Genomic DNA, 17,497 nt, shown 5'->3' with positions numbered 1-17,497 from the left:
ACAGTTCCTTGAAGATGGAGCTGGCCTGGCATTTAGTCCTTATTGTACTTTTAAGTTTTTCTTGCTGGGGTTTAGACTGGGACTCTGATAAAAATTTCATCTCAGCTGCTGGTCCTCTGACCAACAACTTGTTACACAGCCTGAGGGATCCCCTGGGAAACCAGGATTCACCCTTTGTAGCAGAAGATGAAGAAATTTACGTTTGTCGCCAGCCACTGCCTGCATTCCTGCCAGAGTACTTCAGGAGTGTCCGTGCCAGTATGATCACCCATTACAAAGTATTTCTGCCATGGGCACAACTTCTCCCAGAAGGAATCTCGGAGAACCCAGACAAGGAAACAGTGCTGTGCTATCGGCAACTGCTTGAGGCCCTCAAGACTGCTCAACTTCAGCCCCTGGTTGTTCTACACCACCAGACCCTCCCTGCCAGCACTCTCCGGAGAACTGAGGCCTTTGCCGATCTGTTTGCTGCCTATGCCTCCTTCGCCTTCCACTCCTTTGGGGACCTAGTTGAGATCTGGTTCACTTTTAGTGACTTGGAGAAAGTGATCACGAAGCTTCCCCACCAGGAATCAAGATCTTCACGTCTGCAGATCCTCACTGATGCCCACAGAAAAGCCTATGAGATTTACCATGAAAAATATGCTTCTCAAGGTGAGTTCACACAACACTGATAGCTGATCCACCGGCAGCCTTCATCATCCACCTTCATCCCTCTTCTTAATGTAGGACCCAGCATTTCTTTCCACTTACTTTCGACAGTCCCCTCATAGCTATTTATAAGTGAGAAATTAATACCATCCTGAAGATTTCTTGGTGGAGGTAGGTAAGGGCGGCTTGTATTGTACCATGCCCAACATCCCCTTTGAAAAATATCTTTAAACCCTCCTTACCTAGTCTGGAGTCTACACTATTATCAATTATCTCTCTCTCTTTCCTTCTTCAGTCTTGCCTCCCTGACTCTCCCTAGGATTTCAAGATTGCTCGTTCTCTCTCAGCCTCCCTGCTTTCTTTTTTATGTTTTAATTTTTTATATTTTTGGACCATGCTGTGTGGCTTGGGAGACTTTAGTTCCCCAACGAGGGGTCAAAACTATGCCCCCTGCAATGGAAGCTCAGAGTCCTAACCACTGGACCACCAGAGAAACCCTGAGCCTCCCCGTTTTTCTTATGTAAAGTGAATTACATGTTCTAGTTCAAGCCTATATTCTAACAGGGGAGACAAATACAAGATAAAATAATGATATGCTGATGGATAGTAAGAAGAGCATGATTACAATTGTCCATATTCCTGTTCATAGCTAATTTAAGCTTCCAATTCAGTAGGTCTGGACAGACTCAGGACATTGATTTTAATATATTCCCTAGATGAATCTGAGGTATACCACTTTTGAGAACCAATTAGATTAAATTAATTAGATTAATTGGATTAGATATGCTTTCTATTTTTTATTATATACAGTATATTTATATATCTGTATACTTGTATATTCTACTTTTTTTATTTATTTTTAATCAGAAGATAATTGCTTTACAATTTTGTGCTGGTTTCTGCCGTACAACATGAACCGGCCATAAGTACACAAATTCCCCCTCCCTCTTAAACTTCCCTCCCACACCATATTCTACTTTTGAAACTTAACATATTTAATTAATAGATTCTCATTTTATAAAAACTCTTTGAAAGTATGATTATCAGTGTTCTTACATGTTCACATTATATTGATGGCTCATTTAAGATATTTCATTTTTACATATTAGTTTAATTTTCACAATTAAAAATTATGTTGCAATGAACATATGTGTGAATGCCTGCCTTCAGATAAATTCTTTCTGACAGATTCCTTTAATAAAATAATTATATGGCTGTGCCGAGTCTTTGTTGCTGCACACGGGCTTTCTCTAGTTGCACAACGAGAAGTGCAGGCTTCTCATTGCAGCGCCTTCTCTGTTGCTGCTTCCAGCCTCTATTTGAGGGCTTCAGTAGTTACGGTGCATGGGCTTAGTTGCCCCATGGCATGGGGGATCTTCCTGGACCAGAGAGCAAATCTGGGTCCCCTGTTTCGGCAGGCAGCTTCTTTAGCACTGAGCCACCAGGGAAGCCCTCTGAGATTCTTGAAACTGAAATTACTAGATCAGAGGATGCGCCTTCTGTAAGACTTCAAAGAATGTTCCTAAATTACTTTCCAGAAAAGTTGTAACTTTATACTAACAATTACAAAATTGTTCTTCTGACCCACTCAGCCTGTTTTCAGTGATGTAATTGTTTTATCATTGGTGTAGACAGAAACAGTTGATAAACCGATCTGTAATAAAAATAGAAAAGAGTTTTATTCAAGCCAAATGAGGACTATATCTTGGGAAAGAGCCTCTCAGAAAGCTCTGAGGAACTCCTCAAGAAAAACATGGTCTTAAGCACAGTTTTATATTTCGTCAGAAAAAAGAACATCAACCATGACAGGGGTACATTCCTGTAAAGTTTTGAAAAAAGACAGATTAGTATGTGCACAGAGAGTGTATATGCCTCGCCACTTGGGAAGGAAGCATTATTACCAAAGGTGTACTAACACTGATGTCCCAGGGAAAAAGGCACTCATCCTGTCTTCATAACAGACATTCTTTACTTCTGGACAATGCATCTTCTTCTTTAATGGTTAAAGCACATGAACAATGTATGTTTAATAGACTACAAAACAGGATGTTCTAGTTAGCAAAAAGTTTATGTTAAATCATGTATAAGCCGGAATGACTTCCCCAGATCTCAGTATGTAAAAATTTTCTTCCATCATTGGTAATTTGATGGCTGAAAACTATTATCTCCTTATATTCTTTATTTGCATGTGTTCAATTATAGAGACATTAAACATTTTTTCTGTGTTTGAAATAAAATCAGGGCAAGGGAAGAAACAGTGGGAGTGTGGATATGATTGTCAAAAAGGCTGTCCTTGGACCCCCTTTTTAGCCAAGTGGAAGGAGGGAGAGAGAAACCACAGGATCTGGAGGATTACACACCATTGGGTGAGAGAACAACCCTGACGAGGGAACCACAAAAGCCCAGCTGCTGGTTTTATAAACTGTAGAGCAAGGGAGAAGAGGAGATGCCGGATTTGAAACCAGTTTCTTTAAAAGCCTATCATGGGATGAGTGAGAAAAGAAATAAATATTTATTGACTGTAATTCTACTGAAGAAGCTTTGAGTAAAATGAACTTTGAAAGAAGGCAAAGATAGACATGGATCATCTGAAGCTGAACAAAATCTGTCTTATTTTGAGGACTAATTCCATAGAATTATTTTATTTTTTTCCCATAGAATTATTTTAAATTATAAAGCTATATATACATGTTTGTTAAAATGTTCTACATATTTCATTTTTGATCTTCATCAGGTTACTAAAGACTATTTCTTTTTTAAACTCATATTCACCTTCTTTTATTCTTTTGTTCATTCCTTCCAGCCTTCATTTCCTGTTTTATCAACATCACTAGATTGTCTGTCCCTGATATAATGTGAGACACAAAGTAAATTCTCTTCTCAGTCTCTTTACTATTCCAAAAAGCAGTTTTCCTTCTTCCTTCCTCTGTCTCATTCATCCCCCGCTTTTTAATCCAATTCCATAACTTTGCTGTTCTTTGTAAAATACATTTTTAATATACCCAAAAAAGTTACATATGTTGATTAAAAGCAAAATATAACTTTTCAAGGACAGGGATATTGAATAATATCCCCTGAACTGAAAAGAAATTTTGAGACCAAAAAGTGAAGCAGGCAACTCCATAAAGTGTAGTTATGGGGTTTATTGTGGGTAACTTACATATGGGTTGGATCGGCGATCTGGAAGCATTTGCAGCTGCATTCCCCACTGCTGGGCTTCCCTGATAGCTCAGTTGGTAAAGAATCCGTCTGCAATGCAGGAGACCCTGGTTCAATTCCTGGGTCAGGAAGATCTCCTGGAGAAGGGAAAGGTTGCCCACTCCAGTATTGTTGGGCTTCCCTTATGGCTCAGCTGGTAAAAAATCCGCCTGAAACGTGGGAGACCTGGGTTTGATCCCTGGGTTGGGAAGATCCACTGGAGAAAGGAAAGGCTACCCATTCCAGTATTCTGGCCTGGAGAATTCCATGAACCACATAGCCCATGGACACGACAAAATGTCGGACACAACTGAGTGACTTTCGCTTCCCCACTGCCGGGGAATTTAAAGGGGCCAAAGCTAAAAATACAATCTGACTACCAAGGGAGTAGCACATTTGCACCAATGGGAGCCGAGGGGTTTTCCTCCCCCTTGGGGTCTCATGACCATTTTTCCTTGTGGCCCATTAACTATCTGTGTTAGTTGAAGAGCATTCTTCCAGTTCTTGCATCAGATGAAGACAAGGGTAAAAGTTGATAGGAAACTTATCTGGCTTGGGTGCATTTCTTGTGAGTACACCAGAGCTCAGTCACGCAGGAAGGGAGGTTGGTAGGACTGCAGGCCTAAGAAGGAGCTGACAAAATGGAGCCAGTGTGATTCAGCCACACCATAGTTAACATCCATGAAGTGACCACTCAGTCCACCAATTAAGCTATAACAATACTGTGATGGTTTTGTAACATATAGAAATACTGAATTACTATTTATACGCATAGAATAACAGTGTTGTAGGTCAGTTATGCTTCAATTTGTTTAAAGCAAGAAAACAGCAAAAAATGAAATTATATGTACAATATAATATCTCCTAGGTAGATACCCAAGAGAAATAAAAGCAAATGTCAAGGCAAAAATATTTGTATCACAAATATTCATAGCAGTATTATTCATAATAACCAAAAGTGGAAATAACCCTAATGTCCATCAATTGATGGATAAACAAAAAGTGGCATACTAGTAAAATGGAATATTACTCAGCACTTGAAAGGAGTGATGTATTGATTCATGCTACAATATGATAATTCTTGAAGACATTATGCTAAGTGAAAGCAGCCAGCCCCAAAAGACCATATATTATATAATTTCATTGATATTAAATGTCCAGAGTAGAAAAATCTATAGTAGAGACACTGAAGTAGATCAGTGATGTCTGGGGCTAGAACAGAGAATGGGAACTGACTGCCAATGGGTATGTAATATCTTTCTGGGTGACTAAAGTGTCCCAGAATTAGCACAGAGAGTTGCACAGCTTTGTAAATGTACTAAAGATAACAAAATTTTATAGTTTAAAGGGATGTATTTTATAGTATATGAATTATGCCTCAATTTTAATGTAAAAATTAGAAAGTTGAGGGTTTATAAGACAAAACAAACCATATCACAACTTTTGTCTACTTGTATATTTTTCCCTATCTCATCTCCCATTCTCCCCACTCCATCCCAGGTTAGCGCTGTGCTAAATATTCCATCCATCTTGCATTAGACTATGGCTTCCCCCTCCCACATTTGGTATCACAATGGATGTACAAGGTCAAGCATTTCAAATAAAATAATTACAGGAAAAGTGGCATTTTACTAAATATATTTCAGCCAAGAAATCACCATGTTTAAAAATTAAATTCCCATTTATTGATGATTAGAAAATAAACAATCTGAAATGAAGTTTTGATTTTTTTCTAAAGAATTTTTTATCAGGGTATGAGTTACCTACAGTGAAATGCATGGGTCTTAATTTAACAGTCTGATCTGTAAAATTGAACCCACACCCTTATCAAGATATAAAATTGAAACCATCCCCTCATCACGATATAAAACATTAATCAAAACCTCTGAAAACCCCATTTCTGATCATTGTATCCCTTCCTAATCCTTACCCCAGAAACAAACGTTGATCTGGCTCCTATCAGTATAGGTATGAATGGAATCACACAGTATGTACTATTCTGTGTCTGTCTTTTTCCATCAGCATGTTTGTGAGATTCATTTATTTTGTTGCTGTCAGTAATTTGCTGTTTGTTTCTTCTAAGCGGTTTCTATTATGGATGTATCACAATTGAGGGGCACTTGGGCAATTTCCAGTTTTTACCTCTTATAAATAAGTTGCTATGAACATTCTTGTACAAGGTTTTGCATGGGCGTATGTTTTCATTTCTCTTGAATAATACCTAGGAGTGGAAATGCTGGATTACAGGGGAGAGATGTATTTGACTTTCTAAGAAACTGCCAGTTTCCCAAAGCACTTGTTCCATTTTATACTTCCACTAGTTATGTGTGAGAATTTCAGTAGCCTCATAATCCTTACTAACATTCGGCATTTTCATCCTTTTCTCTTTTAGCCATTCTGATGGTATCTCATTTAGATTGCACTACTTTTTTTTAAAAAAAGTTTCTATCCCAATTGCGTATGTATTTAAACAATTTGGTGTCCAATTTTGCTTGGTTTGGAATTTAGCATGATGAAAGAGTAATATACTTTTTGTAGTCCTCTAGGACTTTTTTGTTCAAACAAAATTGTTTCCAAGGCTTATTCATATTGTTGGATAGAGCTATATCATCTTCTTTTCACTGCTAAATGATATTCTACTGTGGGACTAAGCTAAGTTTTATTAATTCATTTTCCTGCTTATGGACATTCTAGTTTTCAAATTTTGCTATTATGGACATAGCCGTTATAAACATTCTTGCACATGCTTCTTTCTGCAGATGTTTAAGAATTTCACTTGTGTTTATACTCAAGTGATTGCTAATTGGGGGGATGTAAATATTTAGCTGTGAGAGATAAGTTGTTTTCTGTTGTGGTTATACCAACTTACATTTCCTTGAGCAATGTATAAGTTCCTGCTGACCTCTTCCAACACGTGTATTTACCAAAATTATAAATTTTTGCCTATCTTACAGATGTAAAAATATTTCTTTATCATCCTTTACCATCTTCTTTACCTGATTCCTATTCAAATTGAGCAGGTCTTCATGTATTTATTAGCCATATTTATTTCTTTTATATAATTCCTGTTTTGCCTTTTATCCATTTATATTTTGACTTGTTGGAATACTTTATATATTCTTTAATCTGCATTGGGTATATGGGATGGTGGTATTTTTCCACTTCTTATCTTTTCAATTTTTTCATGGAGACTTTGAGGAACAGAATTTCTTACTTGATACAAAATTATCAATCTTTTCTTTTGGTAGATTTTTTTTATAAGTTCATTTGTATCATTTCTTAAAATAATTTTGTGTATTTATTTATTTTGGGCTGCGCTGGGTCTTCTTTACTGCGTGGGCTTTTTCTCTAGTTGCAGTGAGTGGGGGCTACCCTCTGGTTGCAGTGTGCAGGCTTCTCATTGCGGTGGCTTCTCTTGTTGCAAGCATGAGCTCTAGGGCGCTCAGACTTCAGTAACTGTGGCTCATTGGTCAGGAGTTGCAGACACTGGGCTCTAGAGCACAGACTCAATAGTTGTGGCACACAGGCTTTGTTGCTCTGAGGCATGCGAGATCTTCCCGGATCAGGGATCAAAACTGTATCTTCTGTGCTGGCAGGCGAATTCTTTACCACTGAGCCCCCAGGGAAGCCCCCAATCCCTTTCCCCTCTACTGTGAATCTCAAAGATATTAGGTAATTGTACATATTTCCAAGCACATTGTTTAGTCATTTTCTGTCATTGTGTCATTGTTGATATTTCTTAAAGATTAAGGGGTAATCATTTAAAAGTCAGAGATAACCTGAAAAATTAAAAGCTATTGGTGGTTAAAAGTTTTTTCCTTTCTAATCAAGACTTTTAAAAAATTAATATTACTTTTTTGTTTGTTTTGATTTTTACTTGTTTTGCATATCCAGGGCCAAGGAAGTAATTTGTTCAGCATGTAGGTAATATATCCATAGGAAGATAGTCTATCAATATAAGCAAACCTTTAAAGCATTTTTACTTTTTACTACTTTAGTTCTTTATTTACATGTTTTTTGAGTTAGAGGTACGTGAGAAAATCTTAAACCAAACAACTACTTTGAAAACAGATTGAGTTGGTGATTTGAATTTATTTGGCTATTTTAAAAAGTACTTTCCTTTACCTAAATTCACTTGAATCCAAAATTTGAAGTATCCCAGTAACTCACTGAAATAACTGAGGTAGTGGCTTGTTTCAAGATTGCATACATCCTATAATAACATTACTTTTTAGAACAGTTTTAGATTTATAGAAAATTTGAGCAGATAGTACAGAGTTTCCATATGTCCCTGTCCCTAAAACCTGTTTCCCCTAATATAAACATCTTACATTATTATGGGACATTTTTTGCAATTAAAGAACCAATGTTGATACCCTATTACTAACAAAAGTCCATGTTTTATTCAGATTTCCTTAATTTCTCCTGTGTGTCCTTTTTCTACTCTAGGATCTCATCCAAGATACCACATTATATTTAGTTGTCATATCTCTGTAGGCTCCTCTGAGCTGTGAGAGAAGTTACAACCCTGTGCATTCGTGGCCAGGATGTAAATGGTGTAGCCACTATGGAAAACTGTATGGCAGTTCCTCAAGAAATTGAGCGTACAATTACTATATGGTCTAGCACTTGTGGGTATACACCCAAAAGAATTGAAGGCAGGAACTTGAACAGATATTTGCACAACCATTTTCATGGCGTTATTCAAAGCCATCAAAAGATGAAAATAATCCATATGCCCATACAAGGATGAATGGATAAATAAAACATGCTAGATACATACAATTGAATGTTATTCAGCCTTAAATGAAATTCTGACACATGCTACAGCATGGATGAACCTTAAGTACACTACACTAAGTGAAACAAGCCAGACACAAAAGGATAAATATTGTATGACTCCACCTATATGAAGGACCTAGAATGATCAAACTCACAGAGACAGAAAGTAGAATAGTGGTTACCAGAGACTGGGTGGAGGAGGGAATGGGGACGTATTCATGGACCCGGAGTTTCAGTTTGAAATGATGGATATTTGGGGAGGTGGATGGTGGTGACAGTTGCACAACAAAGCCACTTTAAAAAAATTTAATGGTGAATTTTATGTTACGTATTTTTACCACAAATTTGAGAAGTTCTTCTCTAATGACTGTGTGCTGTTATAAACCTCCTGCTCAAGTCTTCAATGCCCTACCGTGGGAAGGATATGAAGGAAGATTCTCGGCAGAGAGTTAGTTAGAAGGCCAGCAGGAGGGTGAACATCTCTCTCACAGGAAGAGTCAAGTTGCACACAGAGCCTCCCACCTGCCAACACTGGAACACAATCTAGGGCAACACTGGGAACTCCCACCCTCCTCTTGAAGCATTGATACGGGCAGTTCAATACTGGCCTGACTGATTACTTTTATTTAAACATTTGGGGCAAAAGGGAGAGGAGCAAACAAACAGGGGCTGTCTTGTATGAACAATAGCAATGGCTTTAGAGGAAGGACGTACTTGTGTGCTGGAAACAGAACTGAGCGTAACCTTAAACAAAATCTAGTAATACCTGTGAGGGACATGAATTCACCCACTGCCGTGGGCTTGAAACAGTTAATACTCAACCCCCAGCAAATACTGATTTTGAGTTCTGTAGACAAGAACACTGACCTTTAACCATATCCAGCAAAAATTACAAGATAAATTATCTTAAGCCAGTGCAATTACCCCCCGCGTCAGTCCCAAAGAAACATGAACGGCCAGCTTAGAATGAGGTTCCAGTTTTGAGGAACCTGCATTTTACGTGATTTTAAGAAGTATAGTTTGTGCTTGCCCTAGGAACCAGTTAGGAACAATGTCGGAAAGTTTATTTTGTATGATATGAGACTTTCTGGAACCTCAGGTACATTTGTTCACTCTGAGTCTAAAAACAGCTTGTAAAGTCAAATAGGAGTGATGTGTGAGTCAATTGCACTTAGGGATTAACTGTCCTCCCATGTCATGTCCTTGATCCAGAGATAATACTAAAGTGGACATTTAAAAATGTTCAGCACAGGCTGAGAACATATGTTCTACGTGTGCTGATTTGATGATAGACTGAAGTGTGGAAAATCTGTGGAAGGTGAAATGGCTCCACGGGGCACAATCACTGAATAACTGGAAAATAGCATTATCTTATCAGAATGAGGACCAAATGTCTCTGAGTGATATTCCGTGCTCAGAGGATTTCAAAGTTCCATTATGCTTATCAAAATAAGCACTTCAGTAGTTGGCGGCGGTTATTAATAGTGGTTTCATTGACTGAGGAGATCTTTCTCCTGTATGGAATTTGAATGTAGGAGAGAGGTCAGGCATATAATCGTGTAGTTTTAAGTCTCAAACTCTGGCTTTAGGCCATTTTGTCTACTGTTTCCAAAGCACAGGTCTGAGCACCTGCCTATGCATTCATCCTAAGCTTGCTATTCGGAGAGACTCGAGAAATGTTGACGCTTGCTCCTCAGGGAGCACACAATCTCAGCAGGAGATAAAGACTTTTGTGCATCAAGGAGTTAGCTGGTGCTTCTAACAACTGAGGCATCCCAAGTCCACCACGTGAATGGGTGCATGCTCAGTCATGTCCAATTCTTTGCAGCACCTTGGATTGTAGCCTGCCAGGCTCCTTTGTCCATGGGATTTTCCGGGAAACAATACTGGAGTGGGTTGCCATTTCCTCTTCCAAGGGATCTTCCCTACCTAGGGATGAAACCCACGTCTCCTGCATCTCCTGCATTGGCAGGTGGATTCTTTGCCAGTAAGCCACCTGAGAAGCCCACAGCAGCGTGTTTCAAACTGTGGTCTGAGCACCACTGTATCTGAAGCACCCAGGAAGCTTGTGAAAGGCTCTCATTCCTGGGTCCACCCCAGTCGGCTGACAAGAAGGACAGGTGATTCTGAGATACATAAGCTTCCACACCACTGTTAGGTGATCAAATGTCAAAGTGAGAGGGCACAAGCTGCACAGGTCTTTATTGCCTTCATATTCTCCTCAGTGCACAGTAAGGGTTGAATGGACGTCTGCACAGTGAATGAGGACAGGTAGCAGCAGTTCCCTGAGAACACCCCACCTTTCCAAAGTCTCTCCACTTGGAACTCTGAACTGTTGTTTAGACCAACAGTTCCCAAGATTTAGTGTGTGTCAGAATCACCTGGAGAGCTTGTAAAGCATGCAGAGGCCAAGGTTTATTAGGAACTGAGACGCAGTTCTCTCCATTCTGCCTTTTACATTGTGTGGGGTTAGGGAAAGGAACTGTTTTTATTCTTGCAAAAGACTTTACAAGTGTCTTGCACTTCACCCTTCTGATTTATATGAAACAGTCTCTAAAGGGACATTTCTTAAAAAGCTACCTTGTTTTCTAAAATCTTTCAGCTAGCGTAAAATCATGTGAGTGATTTCTGCAGAAATCTTTTTTAAAGTTGGTGAACGTGGACTAGAAAGGCCAATAGAAAACAAGTTCACCAGTGGCTTCTGGGGTCACAGCCTCCTTCCTCTCTCACCGACATCCCCTTGTCTGGTTGGTTTCAGGTGGAAAACTCTCTGTGGTCCTGCAAGCTGAGACGGTCTCCAAGCTCCTGCTAGAACCATCTACGTCTGCGCTTGTCAAGGTAATGACAGCCCAAAGAAATAGAATCTGTAACTTCTGAGAAAAGTTGCAAGTTTAATTTTTTAAAAAAATAGAAATTTTTGTCGACTTGACATTCTTTCTTTTTAAATTTATTTTATTGATGTGTACTTGACCTACAATGCTGTGTTAATTTCTACTGTATGGCAAAATGATTCAGTTATATATATTATATATATGTGTGTGTGTGTGTGTGTGTGTGTGTATATATATATATGTATATATATATATACACATTCTTTGTCACATTCTTTTCCACTCTGGTTTATCACAGGATGTTAAATATAGTTCCCTGTGCTATACAGAAGTAACTTATTGTTTATCCACCCTACATATAATGGTTTTCTTGACATTCTTACAAATGCCTCTTCTGAGTGTTATGCATTCTCTAGATTTATAATTACTTTAAAACAAAGTCTTATTTGTTGTAGCTCCAGCTTTCACTTGGTCAAGTGTCAGCTTTTGCCTACACAAAGACGTCAAATGCCTCTGGTCTTGCTCCTTCTTAAAAAGAGCTTATCAGAAGAGAAGTCAGTTTTGTATTTTTTTGTTTGTTTTTTAGCAAAACAGGTACTAGGGTAAGAGTTTTTGGTTTGTTTTTTTTAATAACAGTAACAATGTGGTCCCTGGAGTGCCCATCCTGCTTTCTACCTCCTCTAAAAACAACTTTTAACTATAATTTTAGTAAGAAACGTTAAAACATTTGAGCATTTAACAGCTTTGGCCCTTGTAATGTTGACTGCTGGGCGGCGTGGAAAGCCCTCTGAGAAGACACCTGATTCCTGTGGTTGCGCGGCCCTGTGTCTGTGCTGGGATGGAGGCCCCATATGTCAAGGTCCAACTTCAGATTTACAAGCTCGGGGATTTAAAAACCAGACATGATAAGGTTCTGAAATGACCAGGTCCAAGACTGATAATATGACCAAAACACCAGAATATCTAAATTCTTTTACAAGGAGTGATAACTGCTATCAGTTATGAGCTCAGGAGACCAAAGTGCTGATCAGAAAATGCTTGTCAAGCAGTAGTCTTTGAACTGGGCTCTCTGCCCCCAGTCCCCCCACCATGCAATGCATCTTTTGCTGAATTCCCTGCTGAGAAGCTACATTGCCCTGAAATGGTGAAATTCCTCAGAGCCTTCCAGAATGCGGCTCACCAAGACCCTCTTGCTGTCTCTCTGGCCTCACCTTTTCCCCACTGTGTACGCTGTGCTCTCCACCAGCTCTCCGGCATCCCCTACCTGAAGTCCTATCCTCCTTGCCTTCCTCAAATCTCTTCCAACAAAATTCTGCCCACTTTTAACATCAGTGTGAATGTGCCCACCATAAAGAGGCTTCTGTTAATAACACCTCCCACTAAACCTGATGTGGTCTCTCCTCGCTTGGAACATTTTAGCCATTTGTTTAGATCCGCAGTTCTCAAATTTTGGTATCAGAATCACCTGGAGAGCTAATAAAGTACAAAATGTGGAGGGACGCCCTGGGCTTTCAGAGCCTTCCCACATTCGCAGGTGAGTCTAATTCCCTCCAAGATTAGCTGCTGCTATTGCTAAGTCGCTTCAGTCATGTCCGACTCTGTGCAACCCCATAGAAGGCAGCCAACCAGGCTCCCCCGTCCCTGGGATTCTCCAGGCAAGAACACTGGGGTGGGTTGCCAGTTCCTTCTCCAATGCATGAAAGTGAAAAGTGAAAGTGAAGTCGCTCAGTCGTGTCCGACTCTTCATGACCCCATGGACTGCAGTCCACCAGGCTCCTCCATCCATGGGATTTTCCAGGCAAGAGTACTGGAGTGGGGTTCCATTGCCTTCTCCGTGCCAAGATTTGAGGTGTGGACTTTTCTTATATCACTTAGAACTTCCTGCCTGTTCTTCATGTGGTCAGTACATTTACTAACTCTGTCAAGTTGTAAGTTTCTGTGGATCCTGCTCATCTTTAAACCCAGCACAGTGGCTTTCAAGAGCATGAAGTCGATGATCACACGCTGCGTGGAGCTGATAGACAAAGCAAGGGCCGAGGGGGCCAAAGGGAATGTTCCAGTGGAGCTTGCCAGTGGGGAGCAAGCCTGTGGAATGTTGGGTACACATGACAATAACTTGATTGGAAAAGCCACGGGGAGCAGTGGAGAGTCAGTTATCTAAGGTCACAGTGCACTGGGCTGTTCCCAGATGCCATTACCCACAGTCTTTATCCCAGGGGAAGAGAAGGGGGGAACACCGGCAGCAGTCTGGTTGTGGCCAGGAGAGAAATGACTCACTGAAAAGGGTGGAGACTCTGAATCTGTAGTTCTTAAAGGATATGCAGAAAAAGACAGGGTGGAGAGGTATGTCCTTAATTGGAGCACAGATAGGGGTGTCCACGGACCATGAGAGCTCTGTTCTTGGATTACAGTGTGGGCCAGGCTAGGGCCAACGGGAGTGGACTTTAAGCTGTGGTTTGAAAGTAGCCAGTGAGTATAGCCTACAATTAAAACTCCAAACTCCGGTAGAGTCTGCAGAGATTACTAACTGGCCTGTGGGTGGCTGAAACTCCAAAGCCTCTGTCCTGCAGAGTGGAAGGGCCATGAGAAGGCTTTCCACCCAGGGCAGCTCTGGCCTCTGACCCCTTTCCTTTAGAGTTTACTCACTCAGTGAAAACCCACCCTTTCTGGCCCACACTACTTCTTTTACTCACTCACTCACTCATTCAATCGTATGCATTTACTGAGCCCTTCCTGTGTGCCAAGCACTTTGCTGAGTGCATACATGATGCATTCCTCACGACACAAGAGGCACATCCCATACACATTCTCATCTTGTCCCCAGCTTTTCCTCATCCTGCTTCTCCCTTGGAAAGTCCCGGTTTGGAGTATTCCACTTAGTAACAAGGAGAGAAACAAAAAAAGAATAGTTCTGAGCAGTTCTTCATCTTGAAAATGTTTATGTTCTAATGATTCTATTTGCTTATTTCCAGGATGCAGTTGACTTCGTCTCTCTTGATTTATCTGATGAATGCCACAATGAGGCAGATTTACCACTCAAGTTGAGTGAACTGCAGGTAACTTAAGCTATTCTCCATATTGATGATGAATGGCAAAGGTTCCTGGTACTAGGCATTTAATGCTTCAGCTGATGCATAAGCTTGTGGTCCAGTGGTTAGGACTCCACGCTTTCATCACTACCAAGGGCCTGAGTTCAATCCCTAGTTAAGGAACAAAGTTCCCACAAGCCTTGCAGCACAGCCAACAAAAACAAAAGTCTGTATACATGCAGACTTCCCTGGTGGCTCAGATGATAAAGCATCTGCCTACAATGCGGGAGACCCAGGTTAGATCCCTGGGTTGAGAAGATCCTCTGGAAAAGGAAATGGCAACCCACTCCAGTACTCTAGTTGCAAAGAGTCAGACATGACTGAGCAACTTCACTTTCACTTTCTTTCATACATGCAGTTTCGTCTGAGGAAATTCCCATAGAGAACCTCTGGAGGTTAGATAGTCTTCCCTGGAAAGGATAAAGAGGGTTGGCTTGTTCAGGTAAATATTTACATGGATCCTCTGCTCTCTCATGCAGAAAGCTATTGAGAGTCAGAATTCATGTTCATTCTGAGATTGAAAAAGACATTTCGTAGATGTGGTCACAGAAATATTTACCTAAACAAGCCAACCCTCACTCTCTCTCCACTCTCCCCAGAGCACCTGCGTGCCCCTTCTCTGAGCCTCAGCTGCCGCTCCCCACCAGCACACAGGTGTCTTAGGGCCTGGGGACCCACCGCATGTCCACAGGTTCTGAATTCTGCAGGAGCTGCGTGTGGGGGTCCTGCATGCCCTTCTCAGAAGAAACCCTGCTCCCCAGGGAATCCCCCACTCAGCAGACAGATCCTCCAGCTCTCCAGCCCTGTGACATCACAGGCTGCCCCACTATGCATGGATCTCCTGGGAAGGAAAAAACACTCTATTCCCTTAATAATTTGACTTTACCACATTGACCCGGCACAGGGAAGGAGCAAAGCTATGTGAATCAGAGCCCCACCAACTGGTTCTGAGCCAGTTACTCTGTTTCTCAGAGCTTAAGTCACCTCATTGTTACTGGTGGCTCTGAGAAAATAAAGAACCTGCCAGGCTCCTGTTTGAGAAGTTACTGTTGGTATTTCTCAGTGGCTGTTAACTATTCAGAGTAGGGGAAGATAGTGTGGGGAAAATGACCAAACCCAAGACAAAGTAACTTAAAATGAGGTCAAACAACTTGTCAGCCCAAAGATGTTCCTTTTGATACTGAAATGACTAGACATGGCAGAAAAATGACACCTGGTCCAATTTTAATGAAGATAGTTTCTTTTCAGTTTCTTTATGGAAAATGTCAGACATATCCAATGGTAGAAAGAAAAACATAATGAAGCCATCTCCAGGTTCAGAAGCTGTCAACTTGGGGTAGATCTTGCTTCATTTATACCCTACCTCCCCCCTCCCCAAACCAGACTGTTCTGAAGCAAAGCCTCGACACTATAAACATCATGACTGCAGCACCTGATGGAGCCTCTTGTAGTATCTCAGGCCCCTGCCACGGGCAGATGGCCTTGTTCCTGGTCCTGATACAGCGACTAGTTCTAGCAGGTACCTTGTGGCCTGAGGAGACAGGATAGATGAACCTATGTCTTTGGTGGGCGTCTGTATAGAGAATGGCCTATGTTATAGAAAAGTGTCATTTTTTTCCTCCCTCAAGTCTGGAGTCAGCTCCCTTTATTAACTGACATGGCTAGCGGTTATTTCCAAAACCACACTGAGTGTTGTGGCTTCACATCTTGAAAATCTGTCCCTGTTAACTAATAACTTACTCTCAGCAGCTTCGGTTCACTTGCTGGCCTATATCATTTTCAGACCATTGAACCAAAAGTGAAACTTTTCATCTTCAGTCTGAAACTCCAGAACTGCCTCTCCACCAGGAACAACATAGCCCATCTGCTCTTCAGCCTTCTCAAAGGTGAGCGGACCATCACTGGAGAGGTTTGCAGTGACGTTTGGTGCCTTGGCTTGTAGGGTAGAAATCTTGAGAGTCTGGGGTTCCAATAGGAGGAGCGACCAAAGAAGGTCTGGTTTGAGAGCCTACCCTAGATGCGTGTAGTGTTCCTTGCCTTCTTATTGTTGGTCATTTAGTTCCCACCGACCCAAGAAAGAAGAGAAGATCTGTACAGCATGTGAAGGATGCCAGGGTCTCATGGAGATGAAGACCATCAGGCCAGAGATGTCAGGCATAAGCCTGGCAACAGCCCTGCGCCTGTCTGCCTGCTTCCACTACTCCTCCCTGTAGGGTGTCTCATCTGTGCCCCACCTTGCAAGACTGCTCTCTGCCCACCCCAGACACTTTTACTTTTGTTCATTTCCCCATTGCCTGATCAGCATCTTCAGTTATAGGACCCCACAACTCATGGACCATCTCCACAATGTCTCTTATTTCAAATTCTTGAGAGTGAATCTGATGGGTGGGCCATGCATCAGAAGACTTCTCTTGGGACTTCCCTTGGTGGTCCAATGGTTAAGACTCCATGCTTCCAATGCTGGGGCTGCAGGTTTGATCCCTGGTCAGGGAACTAGGATCCCGCATGCTGTATAGCATATAAAAAAGGTTAACATTACTTTTCATAAAAAATTTTAAAATGATTATTAAAAAGAGGATTGTCCTGGTCCAATCTGGTCAAGGGAAAGCAGTGTCCATTAAGGCCTCAGGGGCTGAGGACCACTAGACACTCTGCAAGAAGGGATCAGGCGGGCCTCTGCGTGCCTGATATCCAGTTCAGTCTCCCTGTAAGGTCAGAATATGGGAGATGTTGGTCATGCCCTTTCTGTCACCGGTAACCAGTGCTGAGCTGGCTTCACAGACCTCATGGACCACAACCATGGATGCGATAGTAACTCTTGCCCTAAGTCATCTTTGGAGTCATGATTTCTGTTCTTAAATCCCATCCCTTTCTAAATGGTTGAAATAGTCAATCTTATGTTTATAGTTTCTTAGAAAAAAGGTTCCACCCTCTCCTAATGTTTGA

The 17,497-nt window shown here is 41.1% G+C and overlaps 1 protein-coding gene across 1 annotated transcript in view; it reads left to right on the top strand.

Moving 5' to 3' along the window:
* LCT (lactase) overlaps nucleotides 1–17,497 on the top strand; it is a 47,742-nt gene continuing 30,245 nt past the window's right edge. The window contains exons 1-4 of the mRNA XM_043487531.1: nucleotides 1–654; nucleotides 11,390–11,469; nucleotides 14,435–14,518; nucleotides 16,335–16,437. Of these exons, the coding sequence (XP_043343466.1) occupies nucleotides 15–654; nucleotides 11,390–11,469; nucleotides 14,435–14,518; nucleotides 16,335–16,437 (907 nt within the window). The 5' untranslated portion in view covers nucleotides 1–14. The remainder of the gene's footprint in view (nucleotides 655–11,389; nucleotides 11,470–14,434; nucleotides 14,519–16,334; nucleotides 16,438–17,497) is intronic.

This window comes from Cervus canadensis, chromosome 15 (genome assembly GCF_019320065.1).
Source record: "Cervus canadensis isolate Bull #8, Minnesota chromosome 15, ASM1932006v1, whole genome shotgun sequence".
Taxonomy (NCBI): Eukaryota; Metazoa; Chordata; class Mammalia; order Artiodactyla; family Cervidae; genus Cervus; species Cervus canadensis.
This window is presented reverse-complemented; position numbering and strand designations above follow the sequence as displayed.